The sequence below is a fragment of the Microplitis mediator genome, chromosome 10 (assembly GCF_029852145.1).
Source record: "Microplitis mediator isolate UGA2020A chromosome 10, iyMicMedi2.1, whole genome shotgun sequence".
Classification (NCBI taxonomy): Eukaryota; Metazoa; Arthropoda; class Insecta; order Hymenoptera; family Braconidae; genus Microplitis; species Microplitis mediator.
Window position 1 is genome coordinate 14,052,434 of NC_079978.1, and position 21,930 is coordinate 14,074,363.

General features: G+C 28.4%; 2 protein-coding genes across 4 annotated transcripts in view; one reads left to right on the top strand and one right to left on the bottom strand.

Annotated features, from left to right (window-relative positions):
• LOC130675558 (hemicentin-2-like) overlaps positions 1-21,930 on the top strand; it is a 635,075-nt gene that overhangs the window by 576,846 nt on the left and 36,299 nt on the right. For 2 of the 3 annotated variants that reach the window (XR_008991309.1, XM_057481316.1), the window contains exons 11-12: positions 2,979-3,287; positions 5,235-5,555. Coding sequence is in view for 2 of the 3 variants with exons in the window: in XM_057481316.1 (XP_057337299.1) it covers positions 2,979-3,287; positions 5,235-5,555 (630 nt within the window). In the remaining variant the exon portion in view is untranslated. The remainder of the gene's footprint in view (positions 1-2,978; positions 3,288-5,234; positions 5,556-21,930) is intronic. The other variant, XM_057481317.1, reaches the window with a different exon arrangement.
• On the bottom strand, positions 12,254-15,194 carry LOC130675559 (uncharacterized). Its single transcript, XM_057481318.1, has 6 exons — positions 14,926-15,194; positions 14,297-14,505; positions 13,796-13,982; positions 13,373-13,695; positions 12,773-13,001; positions 12,254-12,632 (listed from the first exon to the last, which is right to left on the bottom strand). The coding sequence occupies exons 1-6, from the start codon at positions 15,077-15,079 to the stop codon at positions 12,463-12,465; spliced, it is 1,272 nt and encodes a 423-aa protein (XP_057337301.1). The 5' UTR covers positions 15,080-15,194; the 3' UTR covers positions 12,254-12,462.

A 21,930-nucleotide genomic window follows, 5' to 3' on the forward strand; every position in this document is an offset into this window, starting at 1 on the left:
CTCCGTCGAGGAGAAAAATAGCATACACTCCTCGGGAAGTAAATAAGAAAGCCTCAGATCACATGTTTGTTGACCTCGGCTTCGCCTCGGCCAACAATTACATGAGATCTGAAACATTTCTTACTTTACTTCTCTCGGTGTGTAATATACTATTTCTCTTTGATTATCGATATCTCAGCAACTAATGGTCGGACAGTAATTCAAAGGGCAGTTTGAGAAACTTGAATAAATTCTCCACAAGCTCAATTTTCATTTTAAAAAAAAAAAAATTTTTTTTCATCCTTAACCCTTAACGGCCACACCTCACCCAGGCCACATAACAGCTACATCGTATTTACAACCACTAATTCCACTTTTTTTATTGTATTTATTTGAAAGGTTAAAAACCTCTAATTCCACTTTTTTTAAGCCTGGGGTGACTAGTCACCCCATGTGGCCGTTAAGGGTTAATATCTGTTTGAAAAACCCCCAAAAAATAGACATATTATGGTTTTTTAATCGATTCATCGCTACTTTGCAAATATTGATGAAAAGATTAATGATGCCAGGTGATTTTACAGCTTAATGTAGCCCCAAAAACCCTGGAAATTTTCAGATTGATCCATTGAACCGTTTGTCAGCGCCGATTGCTCAAAGTTTGACAAAACAATTAAAGCAACAAGTTTTGTTCTTTAATTTGTGTAATCATTACCAAAATGAAAAAATTAATTTTTTCGGATTTCCTTCCATTTTTGCGTTAGTTGTTCAGTAAATGTAAGATAAAAAGCAAAGAAGAAAAAAATTTCCGCAAAACGAGATAAAACAAGAATTTTTTTACTTTTTTTTTTACGTTTTAGTCGGGTTTTTTTTTTTCGTTTTTTGGAAATGTTTTTCTTTTTTTCTTTTTATTGATTAAGGATGAAAAAAATTTTTTTTTTTTAAATCGAAAATGGAGTTTGTAGGGACTTTATTCAAGTTTCTCAAACTGCCCTTTGAATTACTGTGCGACCATTAGTTGCTGAGATATCGATAATCAAAGACAAAAAGATCCTTTTTCATTTGAAGGCTGATATCTCAGCAGCAAATTGTCATACAAAGAAACAAAAAATCAAATGGTAGCTAAATAAATTTCCTAAACGAACCATGAATAAATTTTTCTATAAAAAATTTTCCTGTCCCCGTAGACCCAGATAACAAAACCAAAAAATTTAGAAAAATTTCGTCTCGAACTATTTCTTATGATTCCGCAAAAACCGTGGCTCAAAAAATTATTTTGCTGGAAGATCTTTAAACTAGAGCTCGAAACATCGGAAGTTTTGGGGTTGGCCCACAGGGCTAACCGACGCCCAGATTTTTTTTTTAGCTTTAAGTATTTTTGACCTCGTTAACAAATCAATAGATCGAATGGACTAATACATATTTTTTTAGGAAATTGAACGCTCTACAAAAAAGGTATCCTATCATTTTTCGATAAATTTATCTGTTTAAAAGTTATTAGAGCTCGAAGTAAAGTTGGAGATCGTTTTACGTTTTACTTTTCCGGTGAAACTATCAGACTTATCACAAAATGTTATAGGGTTTGTTTATTGCCAATTTTATTCTCTAAAAATTATTATCAGTAAAGTTTTTTCAAATTCCGCAGTGTTTTCTAGTTATTTTCATTTTAATTTCTAGCTCTTAAAAAAGTGGTTCTGATCGATTTCAAGAGCTCGACATTGAAATGAAAATAACTAGAAAATAATGCGGAATTTGAAAAAACTTTACTGATAATAATTTGTACAGAATAAAATTGGCAACAAAAAAGACTTTCAAAAATTTTGTGACAAGTCTGATAGTTTCACCGGAAAAGTAAAAAGATCTCCAACTTTACTTTGAGCTCTAATAACTTTTAAATAGATGGATTTATTGAAAAATGATAAGAGACCTTTTTTGTAGAGCGTTCAATTTCCTACAAAAATATGTATTAGTCTATTTGATCTATTGATTTGTTAACGAGGTTAAACATACTTAAAGCTAAAAAAAAAATCGGTCTATCGGTTAACCCTGCGGGCCAGCCCCAAAATTTCCCGCTGTTTTCAAGCTCATTGAGCTCGAAAACATTATTGTGAATACATTTTCGAGCTCTTCGAGCTCGCAAATACTTTTGTATGCCATTATTTTGTAAAAAACCATTTTTTTGCATTTCTTTCTCCCAAGATATCTCGCGAACGAATTAACCGACTTTGATGATTGAGGCGGCAATCAGCTTTTGTTATCAAGTTCTAAAGCTGATCGAATTTTGAAATTGATTTATCCAGTCGTTTTTGAGAAATTTCAAAAAAACAAAAAAAAAAAATTTTTTTGAATTCTTTTGTCAACGGTTTCTCTTGAACGAATGAATCGATCTTGAAGGTTGAGGTGGCATTCGACGCGGCTTATAAAGTTTTAGAGCTGATTAGATTTTGGAATCAAACCATCGAGCAAATTAAAAGTTATCCAAATAAAACATTTTTGAAAAAATTTTATTTTTGAAATATCTCCGAACGCACTCTACCGTTTAAGCTCAAATTTTTACAGCTTCAAGATATCAACAAGCTGCGTCAAATGACACCTTAAAGTTCAAAATCGGTTTATCTGTTCAAAAGTTATAGAATATTTACATACGTACACACATACATACACTCGGACATCATCGTGAAATTAGTTAGGATAGCTTCCTAGAACCTCAAAACGTCAAAATCTGATGGAAATTCGGTGTTTGCAAATCGGGCCGAAACCAATAACTTCCCGAATTTTTGAAAATTTTCAATTTTCTTAGCGGGAAGTTAAAAAATTTTCCCATGTTATTTAAATAACATTTTTTTTCTTGCGCGAAAATTTTTTTTTTGTGTTGAACTATGGTTTCTTCCACATGCACTTGAAAAAAAATCTGGCTCCGAAATGAAGCACCCTAATAAATATATTATAAAATAAACATGGATTACTAAATAATAAAAGTATTATTTTGCAAACTCTCTTAGTCGCGCCAATCTGTAAAGAGGATCAAATCGTCGTTGTTGGAGCATCACGCGGTGAATCCTTAAATATTAGTTGTAAAGTAGAGGCAGACCCGCCAGTACGCAACTTTAGATGGAAATTCAATAACAGCGGGGCAACCCTTGAAGTATCGCCCAAACAATTTACGATACCGATGTCTGGTGACGCTGATGGTGTAAGCATACTAAAGTACACGCCAGTTACAGACGTTGACTACGGTACGCTCTCATGTTGGGCGGATAATGAAGTCGGTACACAAGCTAGACCTTGTCTCTTCCAAATTGTGACCGCAGGTGAGTCAACTAATTAAGATTTCTTATTTACATGTAAATATCTTAACAGAAAGATCATGATATTATGCACAAACGTTTCCCGAATACATTTTAAAATATTTATAAGATACATGTTACATTTAATTTAATATGCATACTCGGCTTGAATATTTTTTATTAAAATACAAAATAAAAACTGTTAATATTTAGAATTTCTCGTTAAATTTATTCGTCTTCGGTAAATATAACACATATTGTAAATTTAAATTAAAAATTATAATAATAATAATAATAATTTATAATGTTTATTTTTTATTTGATAATGTTTACAAGCTCAATAAATAATTATATTTGTTTTGACAATTGACTTTTTTAAGCTACGTATATTTTCCCGTATGTGTGTGTGTGCATGAACACAACTTTCTTATTTTACAGCAGTATTAAATGGAATTCAATGAAGGTCATTAATTTTATAAAATGACACGAATCGATTGATAATAAAAAGTGTTGGAAAATAGTTAAGTTAATTAGACATGTAATGTTGAGCAAGAATAAAAATAAACAGTTGTTTTGTAACCTAGACGAAAAAGTAAAAATTGATGATTTAAAGTCGTTCGATAATTTAAAAACGGAATCGGGGTTAACGTCAACGGGCATAACCACTTGGAGATGTGGACGTGCTGTCAGTACACGGACGTTGACAGATGAGGGGGATGCAAATCAAAATGAAATGGCTCTTGGTTTCGGCATCGCGTTCATCGCCTATCCATCAATCCATTTCTTTTTCATTTTATCAGCTGCCTAAATGTGTATGTTTGCTGTGTCGAATATATTTAAAATAACTCTTAAAGAATATTTAATTATTTTCTTTTTTATTATTATACCTATATTTGAATTGTATAATTTCTGCTTAAGAGACAAAAAAAATTCACATTTATTGATATAATTGAAAACCTAAAAATATTTTCTGACTATGAATTAGACAGCTTTCTACAGCAATCATCCGAAAAAAGTTTTTTAATTATTTTTTACCAATTTTGATAAGGAATTGGAATACATTAACAGTAGTAAGTAATCTTATACAAATTTTCATAAAAAATTATGTTTCGATCCCAAAATATAAAAATTTCTATTTATGTTATCTAAATGACAAAAGTTATTAAATTTAAATCCACCCCTTTATAGTTGAATTAAGGATTATAATTTATAAAAGGTTTATAGTCGTGTAGACACAGATAAAAATTTACTTTTCAATTTGCAGCGTACCAAAATATTTTTAAGAGTAAGCAGAAAAAAAAATATCGCTACAAAATGATATACGTATAGGGTAGAAGTACCATTTGTGGCCACTGCTCCATTTTTGGACATTTAATACTTTATTTTGATTAATGAAAAAGTATAAAGAAAACTTGCATTGTAATATTGTTATAAAAATATTTTCGAACACATTTAAAAAATTAATTATGTCATTGCGTATTTTATAAATTATTTCATCTTAATTTTTGAAGTGTCAAAAAGTGACCCTACAGTGGCCAAAAACGGTACCTCTCTCCTATGTGTGAAAGAAAAGTGAGATCAAATCTTAAAACAATAATGTGATTATAGGGTATAAAAAAGAAGAATTGCCATACTAGATTTTCGAGTTTGGTCAGCCATTTATTGATTTTTGGCTTAATTTTTATTTTTTCCGGGATGCTGCCTTTTTTTTTTTTTAAATTTGGATTGCAAAATTAAAAAAAGTCTTTGTCACCTGAATTTAATTAAATTAATATTCAAATTAACAAAATAAAATTTAAATATTTTATTTATTAACTTAAATTTTTGGATAACACATTTAGCCCCAGTTTCTGTTCTGTATCTTTATAAATGTTATAAATGTATTACACAAGTATAAAATGCGTTGAACGATAAAAGGATTTAACAAAGCCCTGGTAAAATTGAATTTTCAATCCAAAATTTTTATTACAGGCAAGCCATCTCCAGTACGAAATTGCACTCTAGCCAATCAAACGTATACAAGCGTTGAAGTTAAGTGTATTGCCGGATATGATGGTGGTTTGCCTCAGAGATTCGTTCTCGAGGTATACCACGGTAACATTGATTCGTTGCCAGACAGCAAACCACAATACAACGTTTCTTCAAGCGACGAGCCAATTTTTTCACTCTCCAGTCTAGATGTTCCACATGATGCTGGAGTACATGTTGCTGTTTATGCTGTCAATGCTAAGGGCCGTAGTCAACCGATTATTCTTAGTGAAGTTACATTTCGTGACGCTGAAAAACGTACGGGTAAGCAATATTACTATTTTATTGAACTCAATTGTTTAAAAAAAAAAACATACACACACAATTTCAAACCATTTCTAAAGTTAAATCTTATAAAATTTTATAAAAAAAACGTGTAGCCAAATAAATACGTCATGGAAAATTTTATCAGTTAAATAATCGTCATACACTGATAGAAGAATTTCCTAGCATTTAAAAATATTTTTTAATATTTAAAAAATCATTTCTTAAACATCATTTCTTTGTCTTAAACATAATTTTTTTGACTTTAACAAATACTTCTTACTATTAAAGAAATGATTTCTTAATAGTTAAGAAATCATTTTTTAAGAAATAATTTCTTAACTATTAATAAGAAATCATTTCTTAAACAGTAAGAAATATTTGTTAAAGACACAGAAATGATTTCTTAATACTAAGAAATATTTTTAAATGCTGAGAAATCCTCCTATCGCAGTGTATCAAAAATTTTTTCTATATTATTTTTCGAATTATTTAATCTTGAATTCAAAAATATATAACAGTTCTCTTTCAACTTCGTTAAACAGCTTTATGAAGAATTTTTTTTTCTGTTAAATTCACAAAATAAACCCGTTTGTGAATTGTGAACAGTAGTTAAAACTTATCTAAGTGAAATTCAGACAGAACTTTTGACTTAGGATTATTTTTATGGTCCCACTAGATTTTTCAGTCTCTAAGGTGATTCCTTAAGTTTATATTAGATCAGATAAACTTCTCGGTCCTCATATTATGGGTTATTAAGTCTTATAAAATTTATTGTCTTAAACTTTATTTTCTTTAGTCTAAGAAGAGAGGGAAGGGCCAATACGGTTCTCTATTCCATGATGGTTCCTCTCTTCAAAACATTTTAAACAAAATATTTTTAACTATACCCGGTCATTAAATGAAGTCGATCACTTACAGTAGTGTTGTTTTTGCCGTTAATTCTGAGTAAAGTAAAAAAGAAAAGAAAAAAAAGTAAAAGAAGAAATAAAAATATAAAAATGTCTAATGATATATCCACATAATCTTGGGTACATAAACATAAGTAGACTTAGAAAGAATAGTAAGATAAGTAAAGTTAATGACAAGAGGTCAGAAAAGAAATTCACGAAGAATAATGGTTCTAAAGTAACAGTTAAAGCCTTGTAGAAATTACATAGATGAAAAATTAAAGCAAATATACGCATGCGTATACACGCGGAACAATTTAATGTACAAAAAAAAAAAATTGGAAATCGACAGGAGATATAAAAAGCTGCTGAGGTAAATAGAGATGAAAAAAAAGCATCCAGGACTGTAGAAAGCAAGTAAAAAAATAAAAAAACAAGTTAAAATAATAAAATAAAGAAAAGTATAGATAGAGGTGGCTCTTAATGACCACGCTCCTCTAAATTCGTATCTTTTCTAGAAAGTATAAGGTATACTGTTGCTGGCTCCATTACCTGTAATTGCTTTCTTCAATTGTATTCTTTTTTAAAAATTTCTTAATGCTCAAAGGAGCGTGAAAAAATTCCCTCGCTTCTGTGCCTTGTATTTTTTTTTATTTATTAAAGTCATTTAAACTTGTTTTCTTTATTTTATTACTTTTTTATTTTTAACTTTATTTTTTATATTTTATGCTGACTGATAGAAGTAATTACTTGATGTGAGCATTGATATTACAAATTTAATTGATTATTAATTTTAACCATTCATAAAGAATCTCAACGGTTGAGACCAATATATACATAAACATATTCAATAGGCAACTTTAATTTGGTAAAAAGAATTTTAATCGACATGCCAATCGAAATTCCATTGATTGAATTTAAATAACTATGATCGACATCAACTGATTTTTTTATGCGTAAAATTTCCCACTCAAACTGGCTGTAATACCATACTTCGTTATCTACATGGTTTTCATCCTTAAAAACGTATACGATAGTTCACAAATATTGAACTTTTTTCCGAAATTATTCAAACAATTTTTTTTATTAAATTCATAAATAAATATTGTGCTGAAGAATTTAAAAAAAAAAATTTTTTTTTAGACCAGATATTTTATTTACATTTTATTACAATTTCAGTCCAACAATATAAATACCTATTACAGGGTTATGTGTATAAACAAGTGTTAATTTAGTATATAGACTAATTTTTGTGATATCATCCAGCATATGATTCAATAGTTATAATTTATGCAAGTGACTAGACTAGCATGAATATATTGCACTAGTTTGTTTTTCAAGAAATAAAATAAAATATAGTAAAATAAATTAGGATAAAACTCTAATGTTATAATTCTATCCATTCGAGATTTTATATAATTTAGTGGGGCAAAACAGTCTCCCAAAAATTTTAGTTAAATGTAGAAAAGTACACAAAAAAAATCGGTCTATCGGTTAACCCTGCGAGCCAGCCCCAAAATTTGCCGCTATTTTTGAGCTCCTTGAGCTCGAAAACATTGTTGCGAATACATTTTCGAGCTCTCCGAGCTCGAAAATATTTTGTATGCCGTTGTTTACGAAAAAAAAAACGTTTTTTACCATTTTATCTCCAACGATATCTCTCAAACGAATTGACCGATTGAGACGGTTAAGGTGGCAATTGACGCGTTTTATCGAGTTTTAAAGCTGATCAGATTTTGGAATTGAATTATTCAATCGTTTTTGGGATATTTCAAAAAAACTAAAAAAGAAATTTTTTTTAATTCTTTCGACAACGGTTTCTCTTGAACGAATGAACCGATTTTTATAGTTAAGGTGGTATTCAACGCGGCTTATAAAGTTTTAGAGCTGATTAGATTTTGGAATCAATCCACCGAGCACATTACAAGTTATCCAAAAAAGAACATTTTTGAAAAAATTTTATTTTTGGAATATCAATGCATTATATCAACTTGTGAAAAATAGATCATTTGCTCTCTGTGGGATTCGAACCTGAGCCTGGCCAGTACTTGAGTTCGAAGACAAGAGTGTTATCCCTGATTAAACAAAATGATTAAAAATGATTTCACACGTTAAATGTCCATAAGAGACAGGATTAGAAATGATTTGAAGGATTTAAAAGTATTTAAAATGATTAAAAAACAAATCATTTTAAATCATTTTTAATCATTTTGTTTAATCAGGGATCCACTCGACCACAAGTACTGGTTAATTTTCGTCTTTAATTAATAATGCAAAATATTTTTTGTGCCAAGAAATCCTTTTTTTTTGTATGAATTATAAATCAGCGCAAAATTAAATTTTTGAGGTTTTCTAAAGTTTTATATTATTGAAATATAAAATTCTTAGAAGTTTTAAAGCATTATCTCAATTGGTTTTCTTTAAAAACAAAAAAAATATGGAGAACTTTCAGAAATTTTTTATTATCTTAGTACATAAATTTCCACAAAATATTATTTTGCAGCCAGTTCATCTTTCGTATCCCTTGATTTTTGAGAAAATTTTGGGTTCAACGTTTCGCCTCTTACCCCACTTGCCTATACTGTATAGTACTAATAAAGTTCTAATCTTCATGTATATATTGCCACTAACGTAAATTTGTTTCAATGGTACGGTTTTAAATGGAATAAAATCTATTTTCAGACTTAGATATTTATTTATTTAATGTAACATTAATCGATTGGATATTATTGTTGAATTTATTAAATAATGTTTCAATAGGAAAAAAAAAAAATCGATATAATTTAGTTAAGTCTTAGCCAGTTCTTCTATCTCGTAACTTGTTGTAAAGATAGTGAAAAAAAAGTATTGGAAAAAAGTCAACGGTAAAAAAAAATTCAATCAACAATAGTACTGTGAATTTCTGAAAAAGAAATGATGTTCTCTGATCGAATGAAACGTTACTGGTACTTGGTCAACAACCTCTCGACAGCTATTATGACTTCGTTGTATAACAAGAAAAAAATACAAATAAAATAAAAATGTTGATTGAATTCAGAAAATAGAAACAGATTTTTTTTATAATAATAGCTTACAATCGTAACACAAATATAAACTATTCGATACATAGTATATATGGCCATTCAATTTGATGTTTAATTAAAAACCAATTATTGCTTTCATTTTTTTATAAAATTAAATTTTCTGAGCTTTTTACTTTAATACAAACATTTCCGAACTTATATTTTCTCTTCTCTTAATTATTCATTTCTTTTCTAGAATTTAATGAGTATTGTAACGGGATAAATTGGGTCATTTTATGGACCAAAATCGTGATTTATCACTGATGGTCATCTGACCTACCGGCAACCCCAAACGAGCATTCAATTAAGTTTTTCGACTCGTCGCCGGGCGCGCTAATTGAAAATACTCTCACACTAGGCCCAATCATAATTAAGTAAGGGAGGAGTGTTCCGATCATTGCCGAAAATAATCGAGCAAAATTAATAAAACTACAAGACAACAGCGAATAAGATGAGTAGAGACCGGAAAGACCAGACTGAACAGACGTTCAGGACAGAGTCAGTAGGATCGGTCAAACATCCAGACGCCCAAAATTACAACCGGGAAGGATAGAGCCGGGATGACCAAGTAACCACCAGGACAACTACACGGACTAGGACAATTACACAGACCAGGACAATTACCAGACCAGGACAACTAATACAATAAATATTCTGGGAATATTCTATAACATAACTATTACGATTTACGTTGATTCTTACACCGTCGGTTGTTCAGTACTGGACTATTTAAATATAGTGGAAACCTAAACATGCAAACATGCAAAAAACCTTCTCAATAAGACGATTTATAAATAAATTGAGAAAAATATAGATAGCCCGAACTGGGAATCAAACCCAGACCAATTCGGTATCGCGCCGAGTGCTCTACCAGTTGAGCTATCCGGCACTATACTATATTTCGTTCAATTTGATCTATAACTTATTGAGTCCAGTACTGGACAACCGACGGTGTAAGAATCAACGTAAATCGTAATAGGTATTTTATAGAATATTCCCAGAATATTTATTAATAATTAAAAACGTAATTAAACGTCGTGTCCGCAAAGTATTGTCGTGTCTATTTACGTGTAAATAATTAATCGAAACCGGTCTCAACAGTAATTAGCTTTGTTATTTCCAGGCAGGTTGTATAGAGCATCACCGGAAAATTCTTCTGAAATTTTCCAGGCAGGTTGTGTAAGGCATTCGCCGGAAAAGCAATTGCGATCTAGTCAAAATTATCTAGTCACTAATAATAGGATAAACTAATTATAATTAATTTAAGTAATTAAATAAAATCAATTAATAAAATATGGACGTTAAATGTGTCGTGAAGTAAAACGTGTTCAAGTTTTGAGTATTGGATATAGAGTCAGTGAATAAAATGTTAAGCGGTAAAATAAAATAAATCCTAAAACCGGCTTAACAAAATTGTTGATAAAAGAAAAGTTAACGGTTATAAGAAATTAGTTGTTAATTGATTTGTGGTTTTAAAGTGTAGTAATTAATTATATGGGAATTAATTTAAATCAGAAAATAGGTATAATGGAATTTTATATTGTAAAGTGTGTGAGTGTAGAAAGTGTAGTTATAGAAATTAGTAATAATTGAATAAGACTAATCACGTAGAGGGTCCAGGGGACCGCGTGAATTAATTAATTAAGGTTTTATCACGTAGAGGGTCAAGGTGACCGCGTGAATTAGTTGTAAAGGTTTTATATCGAGTAGAGGGTCCAGGGGACCGCGCGGGAAAATATAAGGTTTTAGCCACGTAGAGGGTCTTGTCGACCGCGTGGAAAATAGTATTAAGTCGCGTGTGTGTATTAATAGTCAAGGGGACTTAGAGTGAGTGTGTGTGTGTGTTATAGCCAAAGGTAGTTGGCTTAAGTAAGAGTTTATTAATTATTGTATAAGATACACTGTTAGAAGTATTTATTTGAGCCAAATAAATATTTGTTAATAGTTAATAAATGATTTATTAAATGAGATTTATTTGGGCCAAATAAGCCATATCTTAATAGTTAATGAATGGCTTATTTGAATAGAAAGAAATGACACGTGATGTTAATTAAGTAAGGTTATGACAAATATTTTATAAGACTGTTTAATTTTATTTTTTTAAAGAAAATAATACACACAATTAATGTTAATTGAAAATAAAAATTATTATACAAAAGATATAAAAAAAATGAAATATTATAATAAATTTTTACTAACAATCACGCTCATTCCATTCAAAGTTATAACCTGAACTTCATGTGTCATTTCTTTCTATTCAAATAAGCCATTTATTAACTATTAAGATATGGCTTATTTGGCTCAAATAAATCTCATTTAATAAATCATTTATTAACTATTAATAAATCTTATTTGGCTCAAATAAATACTTCTAACAGTGTACCCGATAAAAAATGATTTTGTATAATTATATATAATTATATATGAGTCCATATATAATCAGATCTGAAAATTGGCCAGATCTGATCATATCTAATTATATATAGTTATATATAATCATGTATGCTTATCTATATATGGTTATATATGATTATATATAATCATGTATGCTTATTCATATATGATTATACATAATCAGATCTGAAAATTGGCCAGATCTGACCATATCTAATTATGTATAGTTTTATATAATCATATATCTACATATTTATATACTGTAAATAAAAACTTTTTGGTGCACATCATTATTTTTAATATTTTAATTTTATTGATTTATTGATAACAGAATACTTGATTTTAACTACCACTTTACAATCTTTTAACAAGTATATATTTATATCTATATAAATATATTGACGCGTTTATGAATAATATATTTTAATAATTATCTAGGCACAGCCCCTCGTTCTTAAATTATATTTTATTAAATCAATATTTTTAAATAATAACATAATATTTGGTATCAAAATATATCTTTCAAGTCTGTAAAGAGTATATACTTAATTGTAGTACGTATTAATTAATCTTGTTTGTCGAAACCGATGCTTGCTTTTTATTATTTATTTCAATCTCCCTTTTCAACTCTCCAATTCTTTGTGACATAACTTTCTTGAGGTCTTCTCTAGTTTGGGGAATCCCGTTTCGGCCAGTCCAATTTTTCTCGGCGGCTATTTTTAAGGCAAAATCTTTAAAAAAAAAAATCAAAATATTAGTAAATAAATTTAAAAAGTTTGCTATATTAAAATGTCATGTACTATAGCGAACACATCAAACATTGCAACTATATTCATAAAAGTATTGATACAGATTTCTATTCTACAATTACCAATGATCTCATTTTTTGCTGTATCATTTAATGCCTTTACTTGAGCTGGCTTTCCTTGTCCCTTATGAGCTCGTGGAGCTTGTCCGGAAAATGTGGTATTCATATATCCTGAGGGTTTAAAAACTCCAGGAATCAAACGCCGCACAACATGAGAAGCTTGATTACATAGAGATTTAATCGAATCAAAGTACGATTTCTTGCAGTACACTTGGCTTATCAATTTAATCATCTATTGTATAACAATAATAATCATAATTAAAAAAAGAAATTAACACTTTATATACATAGAAAATTGCATTACAGATACTATAAGGGTGTATACTGATAAGGATTATCAATAAAAAGGCATAAAGGCATAATCAAAGTAATTAATTAAAATTGTGAAAAACAATTAATCGAATTTTGAATTTTTTTTTAATTTACAAAAATTCTTAGTGTCTTTTCTGTATTAGAAATATTTTCTTAGTTTTTTTATGTCTATATATACGCTTCTTGATTATAATTTCGTCGATTCTCAAAGAAAAAAATGTATGCACCCTACAGAATCTGTAACGTGGTACATTATTTTCTATAATAATACTAAAAACTAATTCTACATACTGGTTCTTCTGGCCAATCTTTCCCGTAGAGATCGGGATCATTAACATCAGTTTCAGCGTGATTGCCAAATAATTGGTGTTCGTTGCTGTTAGCGTTCTTTGATGCAGAATTTTTAGACTCCTCCTTTTTCTTATCATCATCGTCATAAGTTTTATTTGCATCGTCTCCAGAATTATTAATTGTTTCGGCCGCATTTTTCGAGTCGAAAGAATCATCTTTTTCTCTGCTATCATCAAAGTCACTTTCTGTGGTTGAAGAAATGTTTCCAAAACTATCACTCTTTTTTTTTGGAAGAGTCTTCAAAATTTTTGATGATGTTGTAGCTATGTAAATAATAAAAAAAAAAAAAAATTTACTAGCGTCACTATTTACAAAACAATTTTATGTACAAATTAATTTTTTTAAGTTTTGAAAACATTATACCGTTCAAGTGTTTTGATGATTTAATTTTTGCTTGTGCTTCCATAAGCATTTTCTTCAATTCGTCCTTTGAAGGACTATGTTCGACTTTTTTAGGAGCAACGGATTCGCTCTTCTCTTCGAACTCTTTTTCATTGATAATTGGCTGCATAGTTTCGTCACTTTTTTTTTTATTCTCATTTCCTGAACCCTGTAAAATTATACGATTAGTATAACTGAATAAAATGAACAATCTTTCGTTTTTTTTTTTTTTTAAACAAGTAAAGTAACTATGAAAAAACCGTTTGGAACAGTGCACATGAAGAAAATTTCGTTTAACAGTGCAATTTTTAAAAATATTTTTTTGTGATCATTTAATTTAAAAAATCCAATAATTATCAAATACATGCTACCTTCTGTATCATTAATAATAATTATTATTATTTATACAACAGTGATAATCGATCAAGTATATCAAAATAGCTTAAAATATTTAAATAACTTTCTAAATGTTAATAGATATACCTTTTGTTTATTTTTATGATCTTTTAATGGTTTAGTCAAGTCCAGATTTTCAAAAGATGATGATGAATACTTAGAATTAATTTTTCTTTGTCTCTTGGTAGATAAAGCAGCCAATTCATTGCTATTTTCAGGCGGTGGTGTTGGAAGTTTTCTTTTCAGTGGCTTTTTCTTATACATGTCTAACATCCTCTTAATTTTTATTTCACAATCTACAAAAAAAATTTCAAAATTAAATTATTGAAAAAATTGTTTAAATATGATAGTCAAAATCACAGAATTCTTATTATTCTTCAATTACTATTAAAAAAAACTAAAATTATGCATACGTACAAAATTTGAAAGCCAAAAAAGCAAATTTTTTAAATATACATTTTTATGATAATTTTTAATTAACTTAAAATTAAAATTTTGCCAGACATTTGCTAATTTTAGTAAATTGTCAACAAATATAAGCAAAATAATTTTAATTTAAATATTACAAACTTTTTAAAAGTGAAACAACATCAGCAACCAATAAATAAAAATATTTTAGGTTATACGATTGATAATTTTTTTCTACTGATAAAAAATTACAAGACAAAATTGTTTGGAAAAATTGTAAACAAGTATAATTAAATTTTATCACTTACCTGATATCATTACAACCCGTCCATTTTCTTTTTTATTATTAAAGAAAAACATTATATCTTCCCCTATCTGTGGGGGGCAATCTTTATCAAAAATCACATCACTATCGTCAACCTGACAATATGAATGGTCCCTCTCACAATTTATAATAAACATTTCAATAATTAATATTATAATTATGTATGCAAGTTAGATTTAAGTACGTAAATGTTCTAAGTACACACGCCGTCTTTACTATGTGGCCGTCGAAACACGTTTAAACAGGAACCATTTCTTTGTGGCGTAGCATGCGTAGTATACCTATACATCTACATACGCATACATACATGTGTGTGTGTGTGTCTATGTACTTACAATCCCGCCAAAAGACGATACAGAAGTTTGCCGAATCTAATAATTTTGTATTTTATTTTTTATAAAACGATAAATTATAAAAAAAAATTGCACTTATAATTATTTTAATTTTCTACAAGCGCATATTTTTAGTTTATTTTTTTTTGTAATCAGTTTATTGTAATCTGTAATCAAATTACAGGCATCTAAAATTTAACCTAAAGTTTATGTACAGCTTAAACAATTAAATTAATTCCATCAATAAAAAAATTTTCGTTTATTGTACTGTTCAACGAAATAGGTAATCAATCACTCATACGTATTGATGAAAATTAGAAATTATTTTATCAAAGGTAAGACTGGATTTATTAGTAATTAATAATAATAACAAGTATGACACAGAAGTAGTTGGCAGAGACGTCTGATAATTTTTTACTTTTTTGATGCATACGTTATTGAACAAAAAATTGAAAATACAACTGCACGTACAGAAAATTTAAAAATCTATAAGGTAAAAGACCTAATACCCGATCAGGGAACTACTGATCAGGAACAGATACTCAATCACTTCATGTATTATTAAATATCTATATTTATTAAAATTTAGTAATTATAAATATACAAATACATGAGTGATCGAGTACTGAGTCTATTATTTTATGTGCAATTTAAAAAAATTTATTTGTTTTTAATAATTTCCTAAAAAAAAAAAATGGAAAATTCTAAGATGACTGCTTACTTGAATTCCATTTAAAAGTATGCTTTATTAAGTATACTTTTATTAACACTAAATATTATATTTTTAAATTTTCCAGGTGTTTTTGTGATAAATTAATTTTTTTTTGTTTTAACGAAATTGAAATACTCGAATATGTCAGAAGATGAAAATGATAGCGATAATTCTCAGTCTACAACTCATCCGAAAAAAAAATATAAACTTTACAGTTCAGACTCATCCATGCAGGTAAATATATAATGTTAATTATAAAATATATATAATTGATTTGTATGTATAGATGTATACGTATATTTTAATGTAATAATATAAAAATTAGTTAGATTTTGATTTGTACAGGAAACTTTTTTAATTGAATACTCATACGTATATGTATTATTTGTTTTAGATTCCATTAAGAACATTGTCTCGCTGGCGTGCAAAAGGTTATTTCTTTGGACATACTAATCTCAATACTACTATTAATGATGATAATTTACACGAGAACAATGAAAATATTAACAGTGATCGGGATTTGAACGATTTTATTACAGAAAATATCGATGAAAATGAAATTGGTAATTTTATTTCGGATAATGACTGTGTTTCCAGTGCAAGCTCAAATGATGAAAACGCAGTTCAATCAAATGAAAGCGATAGTGAATCTGAAAATGGTGATACTAGTGGGAGCATAAATCATTCTAGAAGCGATGATGATGATATTGATGAAGAAGCTGATGATGAAAATACTGAGGATCTAAATGAGTACGAAATGTTGCATGAAAATAGTGAAATAACTGTTGATGAATGCGTTTTTAATTTATTAAACTTTTACATCAAGCACAATATTACAAAAGCTGCATTACAAGAATCGTTAAGAATGCAATTGAAATTGTTACCTAATGATAATCAAATGCCAAAGACAGTCTACAAACTTTTTCAATATGTTCAGGAAATTTCACCTCCGTGCCGAGTAATTAAGCATTATTACTGTAAAAAATGTGTATGTGAAGCTAAAACCGAGATACTTGATAAAAAAAAGATATTTAATTGTCTTTCGTGCAAGACAACTGACCAACAAGAATTTTCATTTTTTCATGAATTTGATATTTGTGATCAGATAAAAATTTTATTTGAAAAATATAATCTAGCTGAGAAGATAAAACTACCTAAATTACGGAATGATCAAAATATATCGGATTTAGTAGATGGTACTGAATACATAAGAGTTAATTCTCGAAATAATCGAGGTAACTTTGATTTAACGTTGATACTTAACACTGATGGATTATCCCTAGTAAAAAGTGCTAGAAGCCATTGTTGGCCAGTACTGTGTACTATTGCAGAACTTCCTGAACATATTCGAGAAAAATACATCATATTTGCTGGAGTGTGGTATGATAATCTGAATAAACCGCCGATGAATGTTTTTCTTAGGCCAATCTGTTTAAAACTAAGACAGTGCTTTCTTAATGGTATTGATTGGGTCAATTCAAAAACGGGAGAAACAGTCAATACTAAAATAATTACTCCATTAGTTATAGCAGATGCACCGGCTAGAGCGCAATTACAGAATATCTTAAATTTTAATGGCCGATATGGGTGCAACATCTGTGAAGTTCGTACTGTAAAGAGTAAAAAAATTGATGGACAAAAAACTGTGCGTGTTTATCCTTTTAAAGTTAATTGTCGACTAAGATCAGGTAACAGAATGGAAGCGCAAGCTAGAAAACTTCGTCAATTGGGTAATAAAAATCAAATAAGAGGGGTGAAAGGGCCTACTGTTTTATCTCATCTACCTTTAATTGATATCGGAACATGTGTAATACCAGAGTATATGCATTCAGTATTACTTGGTGTTGTAAAACAATTTCTTAATATGTGGCTTAATAAAAAAGGTCCTTGGAATATCAAGAAAAAAAGTCAAGAAATCGATATCTTTATAACAAGTATTCTACCACCGAAATCATTTTCGAGATTGCCAAGACGTTTATCGGATTATAAATTATACAAAGCATCTGAAAATTATAATTTTCTAATATTTTATTCTATTCCAACACTTGCCGCTCACTTACCAGACAGACACTTTCAGCATTGGTTACTATTAGTTAAAGCAATTTTTAACTTAGTTAAAGCTACAATAACACAATATGATCTTCAAGAATCAAATTATTTGCTTGAGTTATTTGTATCTCAAATCAAAAATCTTTATTCTGACAGAGATTTATCTTATAATTGCCATCAACTTCTTCACTTGGCGCTTTGCGTCGAAAGATGGGGCCCTCTACGTTCAACTTCAGCTTTTGCATTCGAAAGTTATAATGGTTTTATAGCGAAATGTGTTCACGGCAATAAACATTTCGGTCAAGAAATTGTCAACAGTATACAAATTGCGCAAGGCGTGCAAATGCTCAAAAACCGTATAAATGAGCGTCTAAATATTGCTAGAAAAATGAATAAACAAAATAACCACGAACTTCTAGGAAACAAAATTACAGGTATTGATTTTGATATTAATGAACGTGATTTATTTACGTCAAAGGGTTTTGAAGTCGAAAATTTATCTATTTACGGACGTTTAAGAATTGATCAAGATATTTATACTTCGGAAATTTACAAAGTAGTGAAAACTAATAGTCACACAGTTCAAATAGACATCAATGATTCCATTATTTATGGGTCGATTAAATATTTTCTTGAATTTCAAAATGATATATTTATAGTGATAAGCCGTTTCGCTGTTGAGCATATTAAAATGTTCTGTCACGTTACTACGAGAAAAACAATTGAACATATTTTACCTATAGTAGACAGTAATTGTTTGATGTTGTTGAGATTAAAAAATATCAACTCAATATTTCAACTTGTAAGAGTCGATCGTTATGTTTGTAAACAACCAAATAATAATAAAAAAATAGTTTGGTAATTATTAACTAATGTAATGCATAAAATATTTTTATTTTATAATTCAATAAAAATTTTTTCTAAAACCAATGTTATAATTATTTTTAAATAACTCCAAATAGGAATAATTAAAAATTTCTATTTTGTTGAAAAAAAAATAAAATAAATATATAGTGTTTATTCTATGTGTGAATAATAATAATTGTCATAAAATTAACTTAATATATAATTATAAATTAAATTTTATATCAGCCTAATTTAATTAGGTCTGAAGATCTAATTATATATAGACGTATATAATTAGATCTGTTTGTATATAGGCTTATACATGATTACACCTAACCTTCATCAGCCAGGTCTGATCAGATCTAATTATATATAGACTTATACATAATTAGATCTGATCATACATAGGCTTATATATGATTATATCTAGCCTTCATCAGCCAGGTCTGATCAGATCTAATTATATATAGACTTATATATAATTAGATCTGATCATATATAGACTTATACATGATTATACCTAGCCTTCATCAGCCAGGTCTGATCAGATCTAATTATATATAGACTTATATATAATTAGATCTGATCATATATAGACTTATACATGATTATACCTAGCCTTCATCAGCCAGGTCTGATCAGATCTAATTATATATAGACTTATATATAATTAGATCTGATCATATATAGGCTTATATATGATTATACCTAGCCTTCATCAGTTACATCTAATTAGATCTAATTATATATAAATTCATATATAATTAGACATGATTATATATAGGCTTATATATGATTATACCTAGCCTTCATCAGCCAGGTCTGATCAGATCTAATTATATATAGGTTCATATATGATTATATATAATTCCATGTATAACCATATATAATCATATATAAGTCCATATATGATTATATATAATTATATATGATCTCATATATAATCATATATAATCATATATACTCATATATAATCAGATAAAATCATTTTTTATCGGGTAGTCAAAGGTTTATAATTAAAGGTAATAAGGTTTAATAAGGTAAAAGGTTATAAGGTTTATAAAATAAAGGTTTAAATAAATATTGTCAAGGTTGAATAAATAAAGGTAAAATTGTTAAAAGTGAAATAAATTAATTAATTATAAATTATTCTTCCTCTTCCTTCTCTTACAAATCAATTTTACACCGACCCTGATGATCTAAGATCCGGCTCTGGGAGGCCGTTATTACTTTCAGTGCGGCGCCCTTTGTAAGGACGACCAGAGTAGCAGCTTAGCCCTGTTATAGTATGGGTTAAAATAGAGTTAAAATCGAATTAAATCGCATAATTAAAATTTTTAGATAATTAAAAAAACTTAGATTTGATTCGTATACTCAGATAATTTTATGGTATTTTTTTACATAAAAAATTTATAGAGAAAGTACTATAGTAATAGTAGCATGAGGAGAGTATGAAATGAAGGTGAAAATGACTGATAACATAGAAAATTTTTAAAATACATCGAACAAAATTTACAATGTTTATTGTAATTTTCATAAGGCAATAGATTTAATTTTATTTTAGAAATTTTTATCAGCTGCATCGTAATTGATTATGCTAAATTATAATATACAGTAAAATATACGTAAAAAATAGAATAAAAGTAATACATTAAAAAAAAATTACAATTCAAAGAAAGATGAAAAAAATTTGATTACGTGCATTCATTAACCCAACATATATGTATACATACGATCACTTCGTAAAATCAAAATATAAGCATGATAATTTTGCAGAATAAATCATAATTTAATCGTTCAAACAAATCACCTTTAACAAAAATTAAAACATTCCATCTACTAAATTTATCTGAAATTTCGTAATCATTTAAATACACATCTATAATTACAATACAAAAGAACATTCAGAAGATGTTTTACATAAAGATACCCGCTTGCGCCTCAATACGTCACGTAATTCATTCTAACCTATCAGTACTAGAATAAACGAAAAAAGCTAAATAATTCTGAACGAACTCGAATTTAAAATATTTTTGATAAAACTATCACGCTGTTTATTAGATAATAGTTTCTCGAAACCGCCTATAAAATAGTAGCAAGAAGGTGAAATAAGATGCCTGCTAAAGAAGAGCTCTTAATATTAATTTTTAGAGGTCGTTCAAAGCAATTTTTTATTTCCTATTTAAATAACATGGGGTAAAAAAATTTTTAATTTGGAATTTTATATACCTCGGTAATTGCTCATTGTACAATCAAACTCAGGATATAATTTTGTAGGGAAATAAACGCTCTACACAAAAGTCTCTTATCATTTTTTGATAAATTTATCTGTTCAAAAGTTATTGGAGCTTGAAGTCGAATTTATAGTAAATATCGAGATCTTTTTACTTTTAAAATCTAGCCCTTGAAATCAATCAGAAAACACTATTTGGTTCACGAGCTTGACATGAAGATAAAAATAACTAGAAAGCAATATAGAATTTCAAAATACTTTTTCAGAGATAATTTGTGAGGAATAAATTTGTCTACAAAAAAGATCCTATGATATTTTATGATAAGTCTGATAGTTTTCGCCGGAAAAGTAAAAAGATCTCGAAATTTGCTATAAATTTGACTTCAAGATCCAATAACTTTTGAACAGATAAATTTATCAAAAAATGATAAGAGACTTTTTTTGTAGAGCGATCAATCCCCTACGAAATGATATTCTGAGTTTATCTGTACAATGAGCAATTATCGAGGTATAAAATTTCAAAATTAAATTTGTTTTTTTCCATATTATTTAAATGGGAAATAGAAAAGTGCTATGAGCGACCTCTAAATATTAATATTAAGAGCTCATTTTTATCTTTATCAGGCATTTTACTTTACCTCCTTGCTACTATTTAATAAGAGGGTTCGAGGAAAAAAAAATCATTTTTTTTTCAATCAGTCTAATACATCAATATTTTTCATGACGATTGTAAAAATAACTAATTACTAAAAGTAATTATTGTTGAATAATAATAGAAATTTGTATTTAGATTTAACTTTAACAGTTTAGATATAA